Source organism: Podarcis liolepis (genome assembly GCF_965112155.1).
Source record: "Podarcis liolepis genome assembly, chromosome: 3".
Taxonomy (NCBI): domain Eukaryota; kingdom Metazoa; phylum Chordata; class Lepidosauria; order Squamata; family Lacertidae; genus Podarcis; species Podarcis liolepis.
In genome coordinates, this window is record NC_139557.1 from 97,084,819 (window position 1) to 97,109,655 (window position 24,837).

General features: G+C 40.3%; 1 protein-coding gene across 5 annotated transcripts in view; it reads right to left on the reverse strand.

Annotated features, from left to right (window-relative positions):
- Nucleotides 1-1,653: 1,653 nt before the first annotated feature.
- Nucleotides 1,654-24,837, reverse strand: part of KCNK2 (potassium two pore domain channel subfamily K member 2) — a 124,019-nt gene continuing 100,835 nt past the window's right edge. For all 5 annotated transcript variants that reach the window (XM_083494651.1, XM_083494652.1, XM_083494655.1 and 2 more), the window contains exon 7: nt 1,654-3,934. In XM_083494651.1, coding sequence (XP_083350777.1) covers nt 3,617-3,934 — 318 coding nt within the window. In that variant the 3' untranslated portion in view covers nt 1,654-3,616. The remainder of the gene's footprint in view (nt 3,935-24,837) is intronic.

Here is a 24,837-nt window from a genome sequence, read left to right on the forward strand (position 1 = left end):
TGGGGACCATTTTATGCTGATATTTTGTGCCTCCCTGTATTCCCCAGTAATTTGAGTGCTGTGTGAAGTTATATTCATAGCTCTGGTTATTTACGTGTTTCGGATGTATCCAGAGCTATTTGGCTAAAGGAGCTGTCATGGCTCAGGCCTTGGAACAGGATTAAGGGTGTCATAACTTCCCAAAGAGTAGGAGCTGCTAGGAAATCAGGAGGAAGCCAGCTCAAATTGTTATTCATGGCGGGAAAGGCTAATCTGCAACCACAGACTTTGATCTTCCTTTCAGTAACACCTGAGAATCTTGCCCCTGATTATTTGTCATGGAACATCAACCATTCCTGCTTAGGAAAGTAGTTGTCCTCAGCAGCCCAGCCCAGCCAGAAGCAACGCAGCACACATTTGGTCGGTATATTGCTCTTGATACTTAAACAGAGAGAATGTAATTTGTAAATTTATACAACCTGAAAGCCAACTAACAATCACATCATTATACCAATCCTGTCGTGTAAGCTGGAATTATTATACCTATATTGCATGTGAGGGTTAAGCTATTCTGCTCTAAGTGCTGTCCCATGGCCTGAAAATCCTGCTGTTTATTGCATATCGCTGATTTTCTCACGCTCACCCTGCTCCAAATATGACAAGAGACTGTGGCCTTTGGACTGATGCTCCATTAAAAAACTACCATGTGCATAGAAAGGGTTCCTTGACTTGGTATTGTTCTGTGTCCATGGAAGTTGTTGTATGGAGAATTATTTCATTGTGCAAGTGGTACAGCCCAGGCACAGTTTTATCACCTTTGCAAGAACCCAGTGTCCAGTTTCGAGTATGAAGTGTGCTCAAAAGTGGGCACAGTTCCCCGCAGCGTAGAACAGGAACACAGGGAGCTAGCTTATACTGAGTCAGGTCTATATAGCTCAGTATTATGTACATTCACTGCCAGTTCTCCAGGATTTTAGAAATGCCAGGGACCAAGTCTGGAAACATATGCAGGCAATGTAAATGCTCTCCCATTTAGCTATGGCCCTATCCTCACCCTACTTTCCCATTACTTTCTGTAAAAGATCCACATGCGGATTTGAGTGCCCATGGACTTCAAAATGGACTTAATCCAAAACAATCTAACAGCTAAAAACTTAAGATGTTACTCGGCAGCCATTTCCATTAATTTCTAAGGACCAATTTTCACATCAGAACCCCAGTTGAAAGAAGTGTGAACAGATTATTTGCAAATGCAACTGACTCGCAAAAAAAGTAGCATCTTAACCTGAATTTCAGGATGCTATTTAAATGCTGGCCGTGTCTGAAAAATAGCTTGCAAAACCAATTCAAAGCTGGGCCTGATATGTAGCAACAGGAAAATAAAGCGCAACTGTATGCACCCAATCTCTTTGGCGTAGCTGAAGGGGACTCACTATATCATAGCCAATGTGTTTAAGACAAACATAAGGCAATAGCAGCAAGTGCATTTTTTTTCATTGAAGAAGAAACAAGTTGCTGCTAAGAGGACCTATTATTTTATATCTACCAAAATAATTAGTTTTGTTTGCTAAAATTAAGGCTGTAACTTGGAGCAAAGCTATCCTAATCCGCTGTGCTACTTTTACAACAGATTTCTCAGGGTTTTAATGGCGACAAGCAGGAAACTCGGTAAGGCATGTTTTAATTAAAAACTTTATTATTTTCATTTTCATTACAATTCACAGTTTATGCATGGCAAGAGAACCTTTCTTACCATGTCAACATTCAGAACACTGTGCTGGGAGAAATGGTGGGGAGGGGCCTTTCCTTTTGATGAGCCTGGCCTGGTCATAGTTAATGGAACTTTGCTGATTTGTAACTCAGTAACTCTTCATTGATTGCTATTTACATTGATAACTTAGAAAAGAAGATGAAGCATCCGTACATTTAACATTCATAGTTCATAATGCTATTCAATAATCAGACAGAATGGATTTGTTACTTGAATTGTGTCCAATTGAAGTCCCATTTGGCTTTAGATAATCGGAGCCAAGGATGCAGGCCTCAAACAGCTCTACAGATGCAAGCCTCTGATTTCAACGAAGTTTGCATCATAGTTATGCTTTGAGGATCAGGCTGCCTATTAATCTCTTAAGGGGTATTATATTTGTTTTATATACAGCCAGGATGAAATAGAATAAAACGGTGAAAGAAAAATAAAAGACAATCCATTCCGTTATTTAAAAATCCTGCATTCCTTCTGAATCTTGCACACACTTAGAAACAAAAGACACAAGAGGCTATAAAATTAATGTTTTTTCCCCCTCTTTAAAACAATTAAAGAAATCCCAAGGATTGGTTTCAGATCTGTGTATCAGCCTATTCTACCCAAATATTCAATTATATTCAGATTGTGCTATTGGTCAACTGTTTTTCACGCCTGCATTTGTGTTCAGATACCGTCTATATTCTCGATGTAGAAAGTCACAGTGATGCCAGTTTCAGCTGCATTCCCACTTTTAATCCCAGCTCCAGAATGGGCAAAAGCGTACGATGTAACATTCAGGAAAGCAATCAGCAGGCAGGATCCCTGTGCTAAAATAGCGTATGGCATGACGTGGCTAAAACAATGAAAATTTCAAATCCTTATCTGCCAGCAGCATGGTGTTTAATAGAAATGCTGATAATTCAGGATTGTTTCATGTTGATTCTGTGTAAAATGAGTCTTTTGATTGCACCAAGTTAATCTTACCTATCAAATTGGTTAATAATACAAAACTGAAGATTTTTGGTATATGATGCATGGGACTGAACTGCCAACTACGGCGTAAGTAATGAGACCTGAAATGGATCCATGAATTCTACAGGTCTGTTGAGTGTACATACTCTGCACCTGAGTAATAAAAAAAGAAAAGAAACCTACTTGCAGGGAGACACCTTTTGCAACCCTGGTAATTGCAGTGCCTTTAAAGCTAGACTTAGAAGTGCTGCTTTGATGTTTTTGGATTTGGCATCAGTTTCTTAATGCTGGTATCCTCAGCTTTAGACACCCTTAAAACATGATTGTTATGGTCTAGATGAAATATCAAAATGAGATAATGTTACTCATGCAAGAACCAACCAACAAACGAACAAACAAAAAACCATTATGAGAGTTATAGAGGTTCTGTTTCTTTAAAAGATAAGGCACTGACAAAAATTTCTTAGGTAAAAGGCTGCATAAGATTTTCTTGCCATTTACATATAGATTGTAGTCCGTACATGGTCCGTTCCTAGGCTTGGTAAGGTAGACCCTGAAAAGTTTAAGGACTGATCCCTCAAAGCTACATTGTTAACCTAAACCAGCAGTATTCATTCTTAACGCCTTATGGCACATTAGGAGAGATGAAGAAACAGTCTGGGCACAAAAAAGGCATCAAACATTGCTTGTTCCAGCATTTGTCAATGACAGAAGTGCCATTCATTTTGTGTCTTTCAAGAGATACGATGGTGACTCTGAATCCTTATTGTGGGTGGATTTCTGTTGGAATTCATGCACATGATAAAAATAATGCTATTAGCATCAGTTATGGACAAGGGGGGGAAATATCAGGAACTACAAGGTAAAGTCTAAACCGTAGGCTTCTTCTTATTAAAAGATCAGGATTCAAAGTCAGTGCTACTTCATGTTTTCAATGACAGCAATCTCTTCTGCTGCACAGTGAGGAGTCAAGCCATTCATATAAATGCTGTCCGTCTTTGTGATGGCAGGCAAGAGGTCTTTCTCGCTGGTGAGGTGGTTGACAGACAAGGTTCTCTTGCAAGGAGTCAGGTCTTGGCTGTGGTTCACTGCCATTTCTGCAGAGAGCTTCCTTTTGATGGAGGTAGCCCGCTGGAACTTGTCGTAAATCTCCACACTCAGGCGTCTACGTGTTTCTTTGAACTCTGCCGTGACATTGGCTGTCCATTCAGCTGCATGAGCTCTGAACTCTCCCACCTAAAGAACAGAGGGGAGAAGGGGGGAGGGGGGAGAGATAGAAAGAGAGAAAGATTGGGAAAGAGAGAGGGGAGAAAGATAATGTCACTTTGCACTATAAAAATCCATGCATCTATTAAATCTCCATAGGAACAAAAGTTGACCATAGGCTGACAAAGAGCAGCTGCCCATTGGCACACTTCCTCTGTGCCCACAAATACTCCCTTTGATTGATGCCCAGATTTCGCATTATTTTGTTTCAGTGGAAGAATTTAGCTGCCATCTTCCTGATATAATAAAAAGGACACATAGCAACAGCTAAAAAACCTCCACAGCTAAAACATTTCACAGCTCTTTTTATAATTTTATCTAGGCCAGTGAGGTGAAATTGCCTTTAAAAATTAAGCCTCGACAGCTGAGAGGATCCCAGCTGCACAGGGAGCACTGAATTCCCAGCAATCCAGAGCGTGTGTTATGTGTTGTTACCAGGGGAGCTGTCGTGGTTATTTATGGACACCCTGGCAGTATGTGTAATGATCCCTGTGAGACTCGACACAGGCGTTTCTAAATTTAGATGGAAAGGGCTTTTAAAAGAAAAATTTCAGCTGTCGCTGTTCTGTTTTTAGTGCACGTTCAAACTGAGGATTAATGCAAGTGACAGTTTTAGTCAAGTCAGCAGAATGATTGCCAGTCTCTCCCTCCACTGCAGTAATAAGATTACTACGTGAAACTTGCAAGAGTGGTAGAATGAAGTGATCACTAACACTTTCAAATCATGCATATATGTATATCCCAGGGTGCAGGCATAATGATAAGTGTGGAAACTCATTTCTAAAAGTAATATGAGCTAATATTTCTCTTTTGTACAATTTGAGGCTGCTATATGTGGGTGGGGAGATACACACACACACACACACACACACACACACACACACACACACACACGATCTTGGTCTTGCGGCTAGCCACTTGCGCTGATGTTTTTTGCATTTATTATTTGAAATATTATTATTTTATATATTTATTTATATTCTGCTTTTTCCCAAATGTAATTGAAAGGAACATGCAATATATTTAAAGTAAAACAACAACAACATGACAGCAATCAATCGCTACCAACAAATCAAAGCCATCAGTGATTAAAACTGGCTGAAACTGCCAAAGGTTTAACAGCCAAAGGATCAACAATCAACTATTAGATTTAAGGTATAAGGTAGCTTCCTAGGTTTCTTCCTAAGGGCTTTATATATGGATGGCAACACTTTAAATCAGGCCTGGTAACAAATTGGCAGCCGGTGCAGGCAAATGGAGCAGAGGTGTAATATGCTGACAGGGTCTCATGCCTGTCAGCAATTGTGCTGCAGCATAATGCACTAGTTGCAGTTCCTAGACCAAGAACAAGAGACACCTCAGTGAAGTAATCCATATGGGGTCCATTGCAGTAAAAGTTGCCAGTACCAGATGATTGCATTCTTTTATTTCTTAACACCATACATATCAATCACTCTCACTTTCTGTTTTTGCAATAAACTTGTTAATTCTTTTATTCTAATACTTGTCTCTTATCTGCTTGCTAATTCCCTGATAACCAGTGCTATTATAAGTTTCCTTGGTTCTGTGGCATGCTGCAACTCTGAGCTCAAGACCTGAAAATACATGTATTATACATGAATACATGTATTATACATGAATACATGTATAATACATGTATTATACATGTGCATGCACATGCACATGTAGACAAAGACATGTAGACAAAGACACACAGTAACACTCTTGATGAAGCCACTCGTGTACCCAATGAGCATTGGTTCATAATAAGATATTGATTTTTATGGTCACTCCATTAAATTTGGGAGCAGATAACGCATGGGCATTTTTACTTAAAACCCATTTGATTTATTTTCATGATTCATTAAGTTTAGAAAGGAGGTGTCAGACTGCTGCTTTAATCACTTCAAAGTGAATCTCTTTATAGTAATTACTGCACTTAAATAAATTAGCCTAATTGTTGAATTTTCAGTCATTGGCTGAAGCGGAGATTAGCAAGAATGTATCTTTCGCAAAAGTATTTAAAAAATAAAGCAACGTGAATTATGAAGCATTCACTATTCAAAGTTGCATTGTCTGACCTTAAACAGAAAGAATCAGGGTTACAGATTTTGATGAACTACAATAAATTTATTGTGGAGATACCTTGCCAAAGGTGTTTTGCAGCAGTGGCCAGAGAGGTGGCGTGAATAGGGCTGTGCTGAAGACCCAGCTTCTCAATGCTGCACAATGCTACCAGTTAACAAGAAGAAAAGGAGGAAGGACAAGGCAGTGGGGGAGCTCCGCATGATGTGGGCACAGCAGGTGGAAGCACTGGATTGGCTCCATGGTTGCACCCACACCACACCAAGCTGCCCACTTCCTTGCCCTTCCCCCTCTTGGTAAGTAGCAGCCATGTGCACCATTGGGAAGTCAGGAAGGCAATGTAGCTGCACCCACACAGCCTCACCAGCTGGTATTGGCTCTACCATTGAGTAGGGTGGCCACTCACATATTGCCAAGGGACCCTCTGGAATGGTGTATGATGGGGCATGGAAGGGTTGCAGTAGGCTGAGGAAAGTCAGCAGGGCTGCCTTGTGCAAGCAACGAGCCTTTCCGCTCCTGCAAAACATCTCTGGATCCATGCCAGTGTGTTTTTAAATCCTATTTTCTATTCTGTATAGCATCCAGGATCATATGAAAAATTAATCAGCAGTCATACTGTTTCTTTTTCAGGTCTCCCCTCGATGGCAAATTGAGAACATGTACCTTCCATTTACAAAATTCCTTCTGTGATGGTTCCTGATTTAAAAGGGGCCAAGCATTTTCACAACTAAAGTTGCTAATAAAAGCAAACAGAAGTCAAAAGCCACACTCTAGAGAAGATTAAAAACACATTAAGTCCCTTTGAAATTAATGAGGCCAGTATCTGCACTTAATGCAGCTTGAATTTAGTGACATGGAGTCATACTTGCCAATTTCTGAGCTGTTCCTTCAGGGTTCCCCCAGTACCACCACTTATGCTGTTATAATGGAATGTGAAAATGTCACTGACAATCTGGACTGTTATATTTCAAGACAGTGTGCAAAGCCTCCTGGATTTAGAATGAGATGTTATTAGACTTGCTTTGTTTTGGATACCACCTTTCTTTTCTGTCACCATCCCATACCTGAGTTCAGGCCAGATCTTGAACTGAACATCCTGAAATGACCCCTTATTTTGTTGTTGCTAAAGAACCAGTTGGCTATGCAGCAGGAACTATTCACAAACTCTGCAAACTGCTTGGTCACACATCCAGGAGATGACAGAAAGTTACATCTCCCCAAATTACTGTACAATTGGAGGAGGGGGCATGTTCAACAATCTATATTCACACCATTTGTATAGATGGCTTTGCACTCAATGGGTCTCTGAAAAACTCCAAAAGCGCTGGCACTCCTCATCACATTGCAATAACATGCAAAGCAAAGTGTATGGGCTCCACCCTTGCAAACTGTTTGTCCATGTCTTCTTTCAACATGGAAATTCTGTAGGGTGTGGTACCAAAAGCACAATTTCCCTAGGTGATCTAAGGTCTATAAAGGGGAAGGTGGTTTCTCAGGTAACTTGGTCCAGATCTCGAGCAATCTAATTCTCAGAGTTCTTAGTCATAAGGTACCTCTGAGGCCTGTTTCCTGATTACCTTCTGTAAGTTTTAATAGTAATTTTTATAATAAAATGGAGTTCAGGTGTTTTTGGTGGTGCCTTTAGGCAGAAGTACCGTAACTCACAGAATAAAAAGGTGATAGGGATTTAGTGCAGCACACTATTAAGGCACTCCCATTTCCTTTTGATTCTTGGGTTACTTGTATATATAGTGGTGTCATCCTTCTCTATTGCATCTGATTGGAGAAAGTTGGCATCACAGTTGCTGGAAGTAACAATGAGCAAGACTATCGCTCTGGACTCTAATTCTTCTGTGCCCTCAAATGCACTCAAAGAAAATGTTACCTTTTCAAAATACAAGTGGCTTTCCCATGTATTGCTAAAGACATAAGCTCAAAAGGTTACTGATGGAGGGCTGCGCAATTTTCAGACTGCCAGAGCTCATAAGCAACAAGCTCTTGTAATTAAATTCCTCCTCCTCTTTATAACAATGTTTTGGTGAGAGTTCAGCTTCCTTTCCCCCCCTGAGGTATGACATTTTCTCATAGTACACTCAATTTTACCTTAATTTGTAGCGTAGAAGTCAGTCTGTAGCTGATGCTAAGTGATTGAAATGCCAGTTGTTTGGGATTTTGTACTGAAGACCCAAACATTTGTACATGCGTATCATACAACAGCAAGGGCAATCTAACTTCTTTCATTGAACCTCTTTTGGTTTATTAATGATACAGAATCCGGTACTAAAATTATTTATGTCCACACATACAAACACACACGCACACTTTATTCTGGAAAATATTTTCTTTACAGACATGTTGCTACTCTCTAAAAACTGGGATGAATGATTGGAGTTGAAATATATATTTAAATAAACATATGTGAGAAGAACTTTCTGAAAGCATATTAGCCAGTGTTCTTGAAGCCACAAACATGAGTCTGACCAAACTGCGGGAGGCAGTAGAAGACAGGAGTGCCTGGCGTGCTCTGGTCCATGGGGTCACAAAGAGTCGGACACGACTAAACGAATTAACAACAACAACAAAGAGAGTTTTATAATGTACAAGTGGCTTCAAATGTAAATAACAGGGGCAAATGTAAGTACAAGGCATGCTTCAAGTGATTTAACCTTCTAAAATCTAAGAGCAGAATGTTCTTTACTGTCCGTATGGAATTGTCTCCCCTGTGTCCTGTCCAGTGTATAAGGGAGGTGGGAGACCACTTTCAGACAGAGAGTCAGATCCAAAAGTAGCTAAATCTTCCAATCCAACTTCCATAGCAGATCTGATGTCTGTTACAAGCAGTATGACTTGTATTGGTGCTAAATGCTGAATGCAAGCCACATCTGAAAAGGAATAATCAGGAGGTGCCTGACTGTTCCTTTGCAGTTGTCTGTCCTGGGCTTGATGTCCTATGTCATTACTTGAGTGGCCGGTGGGCATGGCCTAGTCACACAGCCTTGTGTGCCTAACAAAACTGTCCTAAATGAACAACTGAATGAAGTAACTCATAGGCTGAAGACATCCTTGTTACAAAATGCATATGATTTTCAATGTGAAGTTTGAGATGCTTTCAGTGTACTGAACTCCCTCTTTTATAATTTCTAACAATTATGACTAATGCATTGTCTGAAGCTCTGAAATCATTTTTGCTGATGTAGTTGTCAGTTATTTAAAAATAAAACTTCCCATTAACCTCCTGAGGATACAGCAGTCTAACTAGAAAGAATAATTTAAGTGTCACATTATCCATGCAGAAGACTAGAGTACAGAATGTTTTGTCTTTCCTTTCAAAAATCTTTTTTCAACATCTCAGGAGCTGCTAAGTTTGCCTCTGTTTCTGAAAACAGATGGGCTCAGATGGAATCACTAGAAAGCAGGGTGATTGCTGGGGTACTTGTGCCAATTTATTGTTTGGCTAGGAAAGCTGTTCCACTTTTAGTTCACTTGTCTTTGAAGACTGCCAGCGAGATGAATTTCTGAAAAAACTGAAAATAGCAGGACACTCCAAGGTCTTTCTAAAAGTTTCCAGCTCTTTTGGTTGCAGACAAAAGCATAAAATTATGACTTCAATAGGGCCTAATGGTTCAGAAAGCAAATAAAGGAACCTGTGTTTCTTTTAAAATCCATCTGGGTGATTATGAGGGATGGGAATAAATTTCGAACACACAAGCTAACCATCTATTGCTTTACTGATGGTCAAGTAGGTCCCTGAACACTAATGTTCCATCAAGAACCCTCTTGTTCCTCTGATGAGGTTACCATGAACAAAAGGCTGTGGGTTTTGTTCAATACACGAATAAGCCATCCAGTTTCCTGGCTGATTCAGACTCCATAATTCCAAAACTTCCACACATTTCCACTTTCTTTCTGTTGTTATTTGGAGAATAATCCTTCAAGTTTGAAAGGAAAGGAGAAGAAGCAGGCCGCCCCAATAATCTAACTCCAATGCTTACCCTACACTCAACCCAAAACTTGCAGCAGAATGATGACCCACATGCTTACTTCAACATCTCTTCCCTAAATCATGGTGATTGGAGTGCACTGTGATTAAAAGTGGCACCAGTCCATCAAAATGAAAGGTATGCAAACTTCTCCATCCCCTTCGCTCTTGAGCTCTGGGTGTTTCCCCAGTCAGCTTGGTTTCGATTCACAAAAAAATTAAAGGTCGTGGGAAATGACTGCATTTAAGCTTATGAAAAAAGGAGGCAACTGAGAAGATTAGGTAGTCTCTGCTCCATCTCACTATGCATTATTAATGGCACAATCTGACTTCATAACCTGAAAAGCCACCCCAAATCAACCCTAGTTGCCTTGTTATTTGGGGTACACAAACAGCCACTCCTGCTAATCACAGACCTCAGGGACTGGGCAGAGATAGACGTCACCTGGAAGCAGCAATAAGTAGTGACTTGAAAGCAGATACCTGGCTCAAAGGTGAAGTATGACAAGGAAAAGAAGCGGCAAGGCAGGAAGTTGACCAGATAAATGAACTTCAGTACTATGGACAGCTCCTTATTAGGAAAAAAACCACCACCCTGTTCTGTAAATCTCTGGATAGGCCTGTGGTATGTCAAAATACCATTCCCTTAAAGATAAAGGTAAAGGGACCCCTGACTGTTAGGTCCAGTCACAGACGACTCTGGGGTTGTGGCGCTCATCTTGCTTTACTGGCCAAGGGAGCCAGCATACAGCTTCCGGGTCATGTGGCCAGAATGACTAAGCTGCTTCTGGCGAACCAGAGCAGCACATGGAAACGCCGTTCACCTTCCCACCAGAACGGTACCTATTTATCTACTTGCACTTTGTGCTTTCGAACTGCTAGGTTGGCAAGAGCAGGGACCAAGCAATGGGAGCTCACCTCGTCGCAGGGATTTGAACTGCAAACCTTCTGATCGCCAAGCCCTAGGCTCTGTGGTTTAACCCACAGCTGGCCTTTAATCTAGTACACCTCTGGAATTCTGTCATCTCCTGGAGAGTCTATTGTTGTCTCGGTCAAGAGAGAATAAATGAATATGGAGTCTTGGGCAATTGAAAGGTTGGCTCTTCAGATAACTCAGATGATCTGGTCTACTAGTGCCAAATTCACAATGATTGGGGGGCTCTTCTTCTGTACTGGAGTCCATAATCTGATGTCCCTAAAAAAGGCTATTTCCTATCTCTGGGGGCCATGTTACCAGGAGCTCCTGGAGCTCCAACTTAACAGGTAGTTGTACCCACCCTGTGGATTCCCCTAGGGCCAGATGCCAAAGAGATAAACAATTATGTGATTTTTGGGAGACATGTGAAGGCAGCCCTGTTTCAGGAAGCTGTTAATGTTTGATATTGTGCCGTGTTCTTTTCCACTCTGTTGGAAGCTGCCCAAAGTGGCTGGGGCAACCCAGTCAGAGGGTTGGGGTACCAGAAATAAATTACTAAATGGCATATGCAATGGCTGCAATATGCAGTTCATTGATTCACCATGGAGGTAAACTGCATTTTGCAACCTCAGCATAGGTAAAAAAGGTAAAGGGACCCCTGACCATTAGGTCCTGTCGTGACCGACTCTGGGGCTGCAGCGCTCATCTCACTTTATTGGCCGAGGGAGCCGGCGTACAGCTTCTGGGTCATGTGGCCAGCATGACTAAGCTGCTTCTGGCGAACCAGAGCAGCACACGGAAACGCCGTTCACCTTCCCGCCGGAGCAGTACCTATTTATCTACTTGCACTTTGACGTGCTTTCGAACTGCTAGGTTGGCAGGAGCAGGGACCGAGCAATGGGAGCTCACCCCGTCACTGGGATTCGAACCACCAACCTTCTGATCAGCAAGTCCTAGGCTCTGTGGTTTAACCCACAGCACACAAATTCTAACAACAACCCTGGACTGAGCCCCACTCACCCAGAATAGCTCTTTGATAAATATGGAGGGGAAGGAGAATAAACTGTTTTTCCAGTGAAGAGTTGCTTGAGCATCAATGTCTTACTCAGTTTACTTTTGTGTGTTCCTGTCAACATGGGAACCAGGTAACTGAGGATTACCTGCTCCCATATGAATCTGTCCAATAACCAATATCTTCTTTTGATACCTTTTGTCTTGAGTCCAAACTTCAGAAGTCAGACATGTGGCAACTGGAGAGAGTTTTCTGTACCCTAGTAGCAAAATACCTTTCCAAGAGACATTTGTCTGGCACCCATTCTGAATTGTTTTAGGTGACAGGTTAAAACTATTTGATGTAATGAATTTCAGTGCTGCTTTTGAGATATTCATTGTTGTTTCATTGATCTGTACTGTGTTCTGATGGTTTAATGAGATTGTAACTGGTAATTGTATTGTATTGCATTTTATTGTATTTAATAATTGTATTGTATTGTATTGTATTGTATTGTATTGTATTGTATTGTATTGTATTGTATTGTATTGTATTGTATTTTAATGAAGTTGGGTGTTATCAAATGTTATTCATACATGGTTGGCTATCACACGGGGGCATTAAAGAAGTTACAATTTTTTAAAAAATGTAAAGGCTATGTATAAATTCATTGAATAAAAATACAATAGCCTACAGCATATCACATGCAGAATTACTGAAAATTCACCACTACTACCCCTTCGTAACACAAAGCATTTTTTGGCATTTTAAATGCGCTCTCATGTGCAATTCACCTCTCATTGAAATCAATGACAAAGTTCTCAGGGCTAAACTACTAATGATATCAAAATGGATAAACTGAAGTGTGGGAGTGGTGTTATAAGAATTTTAAAGCATACAGCATTGCATTTCTCTAACAGTAAAATGTAAAATGTTTGAAAACATTGTTCCCATTATTCTTAAAAGGGCTATTTTTAAAAAGGACATTTGGGCTATTTCCCTTCAGACTTGTTCATGAGATTAATATAGTGTTGGTGGCTGATCTCACATATGATACAGACATCAAAGAGCAGAAGTTAATATATGTCTAAATGCTCAATATTCTTCATCAAGGAGCATAACTTTTAATGTTCCAGCTACACAATACACACTATTACTAAATACCAAAAGACAGAGTATGTCTTACGTTTGGCAAGAACCTTTGAATAGAAATTCATATTCAGGAATCAATATACTGTATATAATATAACACACACACACACACACACTCAACCCCTCTGCCTGCCCCAGAACCCAGAGTTGCAAAAAAGTCAAACCCTGCTTCGTGACCTCCTTGGCTGGATTGTGTCCGTGAACTCTGATAACACTTAGCTAGAGAATAAGGAGTGTCTGCAGAAAGTAGCCTACTGTATAAGGGCAAATTTTGCATGTGTTGCTCTTCCTACTTTATGCTCCCAACACCTAAAAAAGATTGTCCACAAGGGAGCATGGCCCTCAAACAGACAAAGTTCCTCTACTTCTGACCTAAGATAATATCATCCTTGTCAATGATAATAATGAATGAAGTCCAGTCTCCATGCTACTTACTTTACAGTATTACAAAATGGAGGACTACATGATTTGAAAACTGCATATTAAGGAAATGAGGCACTCCGCTGCCTCTGAAATTGAGCTTCATCAGAAATCTCATTCCAGCTAATTAAGCTTCTTGATCTTAGCATATTTTTGATAGGCAATTGAGTGACCAATGTGTGTTGTACAGCCCTTGATTGCCCAGGAAAATGAACTACAAGGGACAATGCCTATTGAAACAAACCAATGGGCCACAATATCAAAAGAGCAAATTGGTGCTTGAGTAATTGAATAGTATAATAAAGAACATGAAACCCCTGAGAGGGAGTAATGCTAAAAATGAATGCTAGAGACATGAGGCTGCCATAACATATGGACTACATTCGTGTTGTTTAGTAACAAACAGTCTTACAAGCAATAAATGTTTTATTATATATTCATTTGCCTCTCTCTTCTGCACTTGTGAACGTAAGGAAGATTATATTAATGTTTCTCAGACTTCTGATAAGCAAGGCACACTTTTTCTGTTTTGAGATGGAAAGCACAATTCACTGTTACACCTAGGGTGGTTTACTTTTACAAGGTGTAAATATTACCCATCCTCAGAGGAGCCTACACCATGATTGGAAGCAAGCAAGCTAAAGCTAAAAATTTGTGACAGGCAGCTTCCTCTGAGGAACGGATAATTGAGGTGCATTTCTCCTTTAGGAGTGATTGAACAGTCCAGTCACAGTGGATATGAAGACTTAATAGAATTATATGTGCCGTGTTGAGGTTGACTGAAAGGAGACCATGCCAGAGCAATGAATCATGAAGATAAACAACAGGTGTCCTCTTGTGTTTTTACATGATTCCCGACTTCCCAGCCAAACCTTAGCCTTTTATCTCCCAGTGATTTCCATAGGCAAGAGTTCATTCTTCCACAGAAATTTAATGGTGCTTAAAATCCTACCAAACATTTGCTTGTCCCTTCACAGGGAAAAGAGTCCACTGCGTATGTCTGGCCACAGCTGCTTCTGGATTGCTATCTTTCTCTGTGTGTGAAATTTCTTGCTTTTATTCAAAGACATACATGAGAGTGGCAAGACGCTTTATTTTCAGAAGGAAACAGAGCTGACCTAACTGTTAAAAGCCCTTCTCCACATACACAGTGGTAACCACCAGTTTCCTAAGTAGCAAAGCTGGGTCCAGGAGTACCCAAGAGTGAACTCCTCTTCTGGCAGTGCTGAGCCCTCCAATAGCTTTACAGTAAAGGAAAATAATCTCAGAACGACCCAGGCAATCCAGTTGTGTGCTTCCTCAGCAAAAATCACACCACTTTGCTTGGCTGCTCCACCATCCCTTCTTAGTTAACTGACTTCTTGATAGCAGAATTTAACCCTTAAGTCACACATGGAATGATCTCAGCTGTTGCACTTCCAACATGATTGTTCTCAGCAACTTTACTGCTACACACTGTTGCCAAGCTCCCTGTCTTGTGTTCTTCCTTCTCTACATTCATCCAAGTCACCTTTTGCTTCTAGCTACAAGAAACTAAAGAACACAGGGCTGCTCTCATGAAGACTATGATGATGTTTGCAAGCTATTTGGACTTGGGACCAGCAATATTTAATAGTATTGCAGGATAAAGAATCGACTCCCCTTTCACCAAAAGCTAAAGTAAATTCTTCAGTGACTGCCAAACACAATTGCAACAAAGAATCCTATATTGGCAGGGCACATAGGAAATATATAAAAAAAGAGCTTGTTTTATGTGCTGTCTGGGAGCTTGCAAGGCAGAAAAGCTTCTGCCTACAAAAGAATACAAATGCTCCAACAAAATAAATCAAAATACTTTTATGTAATTTCCTTCTTTAAAAAAATAATCCTCCAAGGTAGCATGTTAATGCAATGCATTAGAGCTTCCCGGCAACACAAAAAAATCATAGAATTTACTCTGTACTTACTGCCAACAATAGTTCCAAAACCATTGTGATGAATGGGTTCGTTTATTGCAAGTGCTAGTGTTCTGGATTAAAAGAATGCCAAATGGGTCTAGGCATTTCAAGAGGAAATAGATATATATGATTTACAGCAGAAAGTTTTCTGTGGTACCTTAACTTCATAAAATCGGAATAAAAGGGGGAGGGAGTCCACATGAAAGCCATTATGTAACAGTATCTTGCTTTAGTCAAGGAAACATGAACTAAAGCACAATATGCTTTTCATTTCTGTAGAAACAGTGAATACACTTGTTTAGACTGCAAAAGTGAGAAAGATAATGATGTGAAAACACATTTGTTACAGTTGCTGAACAAACTTGGTTTGGCACAGTTTTGTGTTATAGTCCCTTCTCAAGTAGTAGTGCACTGAGTAGACAAAAGAAAAGTACTGTAATTGAAGCACTTAATGTACCTAAACACATTCTTTCCTTTTTAAGGGTCAGAGCACACATTTAACTGACTAAGGATATTAATCAACACAGTGGCTGGTTTACATTTATCTCCATTCTGGACAGCACAGTTTTTAGACTGTATGCCCTTTGGGGTAAAATTTCTTGTTTAAATTATGTATGTAGCCATGTACGCTGATGGCGCTATATAAATAAATGTTTACAACAACAACAACAGTAAGAACTACTTATCACATGGATCACTACTATCACACTGTGAGTTTCTATGCCAGGAGCAGGGAACCTCTGACAGAAAGCACTCAACATGGCACCCCATTCCAAGCAGCCTGCCCATGTTAAGTGTAACTTTTGGTCCAGCAACAATTAATGTCATGCTATGTCTTATTCAACAATGACCATAGAAGGAAAAATAGCTGTATATAGGGTCCTTAAAGGAAAGGGGCAATAATTAAGGAGTGTAAGAGTCCAGTTGGATCAGATGAGAGAGAGAGAGAGAGAGGTGGTGGGATATATATTTTTTCTATGCCACAGTGTCACTTTTAGAAAAAAGACAGCTTGTGAATATTATGCTAGAGCTTTATTAAAAAATATGTATAATAAGATTAGAACTCATGCACTACCCAATGAAGTTGGTTGGCAGCATATTTAAGCTGGATGAATGCATAATTAATTTATAGAATTGAATACAGTTCTGGGGGACAGGTCTGTTGATGGGTATTAGCCTCCAGGCTAATAGAATAAATGGAAATTTGCCTCTGAATGCCAGTTGCTGGGAGGTAAACAATGAGAGAGGGCTTCCCAGAAGCATCTGCTTGGCCACTGTTGAAACACAATGCTAGAGTAGGTATCCAACATGGTTTTGCTCAAGTTCTTTCTTATATCCATCTACTTCAGAATCCTTTTCTAAACACTGGCCAAACAGATGCTTCCAGGAACTCCACAACAAGCCATTCATGAAAGCAACACCCCCTCCTTGTTGTTTGTCCCCAGCATATGTTATTCAGCAGTGTTATTTAGTGGTATACAAAATAGCATTTAAAGGGCAAAATATTTAACTTAATGCAAACACGTGCACACAATGTAGTTTTTGTGACTCACTTGTCTCTCTTTTCTTTCTGCCTTAGTATAGCTTACTACTCATGAGGTGGGGTATGTGGACACCATGCGACCAGCTGAAATCTTGATCAATTTCCATTCCAGGATACAAGTACCAAGATACTCTCAAAGCATGATGACACAGATTTGAGAGTAAAAACCTGATAGGGGGCATTGCCAGATTATCAGAGGCCAGGTTAAGGAATTGAGACAGAAAGAGCAATCTAGAACTGAAAGCAGGTAAGTGATGCAAAAGGAGTAGAATAGCCTAAAAGTGGACTGTATCCAAAGTAGGACAAAGTTCCATCAGTACAACGATTTACACTTGCACAGCCTAACTTTTTGACCTTTCCTCCCTCTTTGCCCCCCAATCTGTTCTAGGTCCACCACCACTCCATCCTCTGGAGCAGATTTGGGGAGACAACATTCCATTGCACAAGTATAAATCCTTCCGTTAGTAGATTAAGAGCACCAGATATTGCCCAGTGTTTCTTCTTAATGATGAGAATGAAATAGTATCCAAATAGCCTCTAAGAATGTCTCATAGGGAATCTAGCACAGGGCCTTCTTGGTAGTGGTGCCCACCCTGTGGAATGCCCTCCCATCAGATGTTAAGGAGATGAGTAATTATATAACATTTAGGAAACATCAGAAGGCAGCCCTATATAGGGAGGTTTTTTAAGGTTTAATGTTTTATTCTGTCTCTATATATGCTGGAAGTCGCCCAGAGTGGCTGGGACAACCCAGTCAGATGGGTGGGGTACAAATAATAAATTATTCTTATTATCATCGGAATATAAGGAGAGCGCTGCTGGACCAGACGAAAGGCCTATTTGGCACAGTATCCTGTTTCCTAACATGGCCAACCAGATGTATCCAGAAAGCCTAAAACTAATATATTCTATTCAGGGGCATGTTACCCGGGCACCATGACTAGGGTCTTACCCTCTCATCAATTTGTCTGGTCCACTTTTAGTGCCACCTAAGTCAGCACTCATCCCTACATTTTGTGAAAATTAATCCCCTAATTTAACTATGAGCTGTGTGAAGAAGTATTTTTCCTTTTTTTGTATGTTATGACACTCCCATTGTTCAGCTTCAATAGATGGTATTATGAGAGGAAGCCAAACCTATCTCTGTCCACTTTCTCCATACATATACAGTGGTACCTCGCAAGACGAATGCCTCGCAAGACGAAAAACGCGCAAGGTGAAAGAGTTTTCCGTTTTTTGAGTCGTTCCGCAAGACGAATTTCCCTATGGGCTTGCTTCGCAAGACGGAACATCTTGCGAGTTCTTGCGAGTTTGTTTCCTTTTTCTTAAAGCCGCTAAGCCGTTAATAGCCGCTAAGCCGTTAATAGCCGCTAAGCTGCTAATAGCCGCTAAGCCGCTAATAGCCGCTAATAGCCGTGCTTCGCAAGACGAAAAAACCGCAAGACAAAGAGACTCGCGGAACAGATTAATTTCGTCTTGCGAGGCACCACTGTATAATTGTATGCCCCCCTGAATTGCCTTTTAAAATAAAAAAGTCCCAAAAACTGTAACCATATAACTCTTTACAACAGGTGTCCTTTTAAGGAACTCCAATTAATTTTATAACAGAAGTACAGGAAGATTTGTCCTAGTATCTTGAGACAAAGTGACAGGAACTCAAGCGTTTAACACCCCTGAGCCATATGTCACTTCAGGGCCCAGATTCACGGCCTTTCTCCCTAGTAGTTATACTATGCTTTTGTCTACTAGAAAAATATCTTCATATTACTGTGCCATTACAAGCTGGATGCAAGGTTTTCCTGGAAGTAAATGGATGTGAAATACTGAAGTGCCCTCATACCAGACCTTCCTGATCAGGTAGCACTACTGAACATAGAAGGCATGTAGAGGATTGCTGACCCAATATGTCTTCTATAACAAATGATTGGTTGCATTTTGTTTTGGGGAAATAATAATAATAAATAAATATTTATTTATTTATTTATTTATTTATTTATTTATTATTATTATTATTATTATTATTATTATTATTATTTATACCCCACCCAGCTGGCTGGGTTTCCCCAGCCTCTCTGGGTGGTTTCCAGCAGAATATTAAAATACAATGATTCATCCAGTATTAAAAGCTTCCCTAAACAGGGCTGCCTTCAGATGTATTCTAAAAGTCCGATAGTTGTTTATTTCTGATGGGAGGGCATTCCACAGGGTGGGCACCACTACTGAGAAGACCCTCTGCCTGGTTCCCTGTAACTTCGCTTCTCGTAGTGAGGGAACCGCCAGAAGGCCCTTGGCACTGGACCTCAGTGTCTGGGCAGAATGATGGGGGTGGAGACTCTCCTTCAGGTATACTGGGCTGAGGCTGTTTAGGGCTTTAAAGGTCAGCACCAACACTTTGAATTGTGCCCGGAAAGTACAAATGAGCAGATATCCCTAGCAGAAAATATCCTGAATGTGTTTCTCTTTTTGTAAAACATGATTTGTTCATACAATCTATATACAAATAAAATATTTTCTTATCCAACGCCCAAGAAAACTCAAATGACATTTTAATTAAAATAATTTATAGCCACACTATCACCAACAGATGCACATTATCATGTCAAAAAAAAAAATACATCTGCAGTGAAACCAATACATTTGCCTACAAATGACTATCCATGCCTCAAAATGATAACAGATGAAGACACGTCAGAAGATGGATTAATGGTCCATAAATGTGGGCCAATGCTTACATTATAGGAAATACATACTTTCACAAATCACTAATCTTAATATTTGGTGTAACCTTTCAGAAATTTACATGCTGAGAACCTCAAAGGACCAATAATTCTGGGACTCTACCATGCTGCAATCACTACAACCTCTTTGCATTTCATTGATAAGTGGAAAATATAACTCGCAACTGAACCTTTGGGTCCTATCACATTCACTCTGTATTTCTGTCTAACTGTTCTAGTATATGTGCTGCCGAAGTGAGCATGTCTTTCTAACTGTTCGGCTGAAATATTATCACTTGGTTAAAAGTAGAGAGAATTAAAAAGCAATACAGTGCATTGAACAGCTATGTCTTCACCTGCTGACAGCTATTGCTTGATTCAGTTATGCAGTAACAAAACACTCCAATTAAAGGAGCAGAAATTGGGGGGGGGGGTAATAAAAATCTTTAAGAATTGTCCAAGTATTGTAAATTACATCCTACTGCTGAGTACTAATGTCGTCAGCACTTCTAACCATGAACTTGGCTTTTGAATGCTGACGGATTGTAGCCAAAATGGGACCATTAAACAACCAGAGGCGGTTATCAGCACATCTGCAGGAACACTGGGATTTGCAGAAGTAAAAAAGAAATAATTTTTAAAAGCCTAAGGGGGCAACCCTCTCACAAGCATGGACTGAGCAGGCTTAGTAGCCATGGAACGTAGAGTCACAATTGGAAAAGAAAAACTGGGGACGGTGAAATAGCTCTCTGGGACCCTAAACAGGAGAACTTCTTTTAGAGGAAAGGATTCTACATGTCCTGCTGGTCATGTATGAATAGCAAACTCAGGTGGGTGAGTGCTTATTAGTTTGGAAGCGGAAGAGAGCCACACATTTCTACATACCCAGAGGACTCGTTAAGTGCACAGAAGTACACTGGTTTGTAAATGAAAAACAGAATGTAAATTAAACCCTCACAATGTGCTGACAAGGCGCTGTCAGCTAACAGGACATGTAGAACGCTGAGGTTTCAGTTGGAGCATGGAAGAAGATCAGAGGTGAGGTGTGTATGAGAGAGAAAACAGGGTCTCACCTGCTCAAAACATAAGCTTATAATAAACATCCTGGAAGGGGATATTGTACCTGGGAATGTGTGCCATGAAGTTAAAAGTAAATCACCTCCCTGCATTATACAGGGATGTTTCAAGAGGAAGGAAAGAAGTTCATTTTATCCCTTTCTCAGTTCCCAGAATCCATCTCTACATCACTACATAGGTAGCTATGAGATGCTCTGGTTCATGCACAGAGAAGGGTGATATTAGGGATGTGGAAAGTTCAAAATGTCACCTTTCCCTTCTACCCTCTTGAACCCTTAAGAGGTCTGAATACAAGTATAAGAGCCCTGTATTACTGCTTTTTCAGTGACTGTCTCTGAGAAGGTTTACTACTTGTGTTGCCACATGGGAATTAATGCAGAAGAACAAATTCTATCAGGGTAGCACCATTTAGTGTGACAGAGGATTTTTACTCAACCACTTGCTGCTGTTTCTTGGCCTCCAGTGGGATCAGGGCCCTTGCTCAGGTCATGGCAGGGTAGAAGAGAGAGAACACATTGGTGAGAGGTCACCCTCCATAAGAAAATTTGCAGCTTGTGCTGTGGTGTTGTGAAGTGCAGTGCAAAGCTCACACTCAGTGTCACACGCAGGAGAGGAGCCAAGGGGACACTGACGATGATCCACACAGGACTAGTAGCAAGAGGATAAAGGAATAGCATGTGAGGCTGCTACTTCCTCTTTTAGGACAATTTTAACTCACATGATAAGGACAACTCTTATATTGAAAAACAATGAAGATATCAACCTTCCTACTGTTCACCACTAAGGGATATTTTATTTTGTGACTGCTGCTAATGAACTGCTAAGCAGACCTTACAGTTTCAAATGAAATGATCTATTTCTTTCCTCTGTTAATATCTTGTATTGAACTTCTGCTACCTTTTTATTTATTAGTGAATTAGTGAACTAACACAATGACACCTTACATAGGACAGAATACTGATAACAAAAATAATTATCTGGCCAAATAACTTCTGTAGTTCTGGACTATTTGCATTTCTGAACATGTCTTCACTACAAATACAAACAACTACTAATATTGACTTTTATATCTATTTCTTCATTAATGACTATCTGTTTTAGAAGACTGTTTTTTATATGTTTTCCTGCATAACTAAGAAGAATCATTACAGTAACAGAATAGGAAAATTTCTTTAAACCTAGAATAACTTTTCTTTAAATCAGCAGGATTAGCAAGATTAGTTTGACCAATTTTTGTGTGTGCTAATGTTAAGTGCTAGTTTTGATTGAACCACTCTAAGACCTGCGGGTATTGGGCGGTTGTTGTTGTTTAGTCGTTTATCATAATAATAATAAATTATTTATATCCCGCCCTCCCCAGCTGAAGCCGGGATCAGAGCAGCTAACAACAGTAAAATGATACAACATTCCAAAATCATTTCATTATAAAATCAGTTCAAATCTGACTCTTTGTGACCCCATGGACCAGAGCACACCAGCCACTCCAGTCTTCCACTGCCTCCCGCACTTTGGTCAAACTCATGCTGGTAGCTTCGAGGACCCTGTCCAACCATCTCATCCTCTGTTGTCCCCTTCTCCTTGTGCCCTCAATCTTTCCCATCATCGGGGTCTTTTCCAGGGAGTCTTCTCTTCTCATGAGGTGGCCAAAGTATTGGAGCCTCAGCTTCAGGATCTGTCCTTCCAGTGAGCACTCAGGGCTGATTTCCTTAAGAATGGATAGGTTTGATCTTCTTGCCGTCCATGGGACTCAAGAGTCTCCTCCAGCACCATAATTCAAAAGCATCAATTCTTCGGCGATCAACCTTCTTTATGGTCCAGCTCTCACTTCCATACATCAGTACTGGGAAAACCATAGCTTTAACTATAAGGACCTTTGTTGGCAAGGTGATGTCTCTGCTTTTTCAGATGCTGTCTAGGTTTGTCATTGCTTTCCTCCCAAGAAGCAGGTGTCTTTTAATTTTGTGACTGCTGTCACCATCTGCTGTGATCACGGAGCCCAAGAAAGTAAAATCTCTCATTGCCTCCATTTCTTCCCTTCTATTTGCCTCGAGGTGATGGGACCAGTGGCCATGATCTCAGGTTTTTTTATGTTGAGCTTCAGACCATATTTTGCACCTTTGTCTTTCACCCTCATTAAATGGTTCTTTAATTCCTCCTCACTTTCTGCCATCAAGGTTGTGTCATCTGCATATCTGAGGCTGTTGATACTTCTTCCAGCAATCTTAATTTCAGCTTGGGATTCATCCAGCCCAGCCTTCTGAATGATGAATTCTGCATATAAGTTAAATAAACAGGGACAATATACAGCCTTGTATTCCTTTCCCAATTTTGAACCAATCAGTTGTTCCATATCCAGTTGTTCCATATCTAACTGTAGCTTCTTGTCCCACATAGAGATTTCTCAGGAGACAGATGAGGTGATCAGGCCCTCCTATTTCTTTAAGAACTTGCCATAGTTTGCTGTGGTCGACACAGTCAAATGCTTTTGCGTAGTCAGTGAAGTAGAAGTAGATGTTTTTCTGGAACTCTCTAGCTTTCTCCATAATCCAGTGCCTGTTTGCAATTTGGTCTCTGGTTCCTCTGCTTCTTCTAAATCCAGCTTGCACTTCTGGGAGTTCTCGGTCCACATACTGCTTAAGCCTGCCTTGCAGAATTTCAAGCATAACCTTGCTAGTGTGTGAAATGAGCGCAATTGTGCGGTAGTTGGAGCATTCTTTGGCATTGCCCTTCTTTGGTATTGGAATGTAGACTGATCTCCAATCCTCTGGCCACTGCTGAGTTTTCCAAACTTGCTGGCATATTGAGTGCAGCACCTTAACAGCATCATCTTTTAAAATTTTAAATAGTTCAGCTAGAATATCATCACTTCCACTGGCCTTGTTATTAGCAGTGATTTCTAAGGCCCATTTGACTTCACTCTCCGGGATGTCTGTCTCAAGGTCAGCAACCACACTACCTGGGGTGTATGAGACATCCATATCTTTCTGGTATAATTCCTCTGTGTATTCTTGCTACCTCTTCTTCTTGATGTCTTCTGCTTCTGTTAGTTCCTTAACACTTTTCTCCTTTATTATGGTAATCTTTGTACGAAATGTTTCTTTCATTTCTCCAATTTTCTTGAACAGATCTCTGGTTTTTCCCATTCTATTGTTTTTCTCTTTGCATTGCTCGTATAAGAACGCCCTCTTGTCTCTCCTTGCTATTTTTTTGAAATCTGTATCTTACACTATCTCCCTTGCGTTGTGCTTGCCTTCTCTTCCCCGCTATTTGTAAGGCATCGTTGGACAGCCACTTTGCTTTCTTGCATTTCCTTTCCATTGGGATGGTTTTCGTTGCTGCCTCCTGTATAATGTTACAAATCTCCATCCATAGTTCTTATAATTAATTAATTAAGAGAGCACCAACTCCAATATTAAACAATTCAGACTTTATGATTAGCAGAGGAGACCCTGATGGCGGTGATGCCTTCTCGGGGATGATTCTCCTTTTGTGTACAGACTCTCTAGTGACATGCATCTGTCTCTCTCATTAACCTTCAGGAGGAATTTTTAAATATACCGTATTTTTCACTCTATAACACGCACCCGACCATAACACACGCGTAGTTTTTAGAGGAGGAAAATCCGTAGGCATGCCACCCGTAGGCATTTCCTCCATAACATGCACAGACATTTCCCCTTACTTTCTAGGAGGAAAAAAGTGAGTGTTATGGTGCAAAAAATACGGTACCTGTTCACCCAGGCACTTGATGACTGAAAGATCTTGTTTCCAGAAACCTTTAAATTATTAAGTGTGTGTGTGTGTATGTGGTAAAGATAATTGTTATCTTTCAGCTTTCAGAACAACAATTAAGAAGATTAAGAGAATAAAAAGAAAAATCCAGACTGTTGTTTTTAAAACCTGAAATATATAGGGATCTTTTTTTTTCCTAGGACAAAATGACAACTTCAATTATTAAACTGTGATATGTTGGAAGCAAATATGAAAGCAGAGCTGGAAATATGGAGATTTATTAAATTTATTATTTTTGGAAGAATATCAACATTAAAATTAATA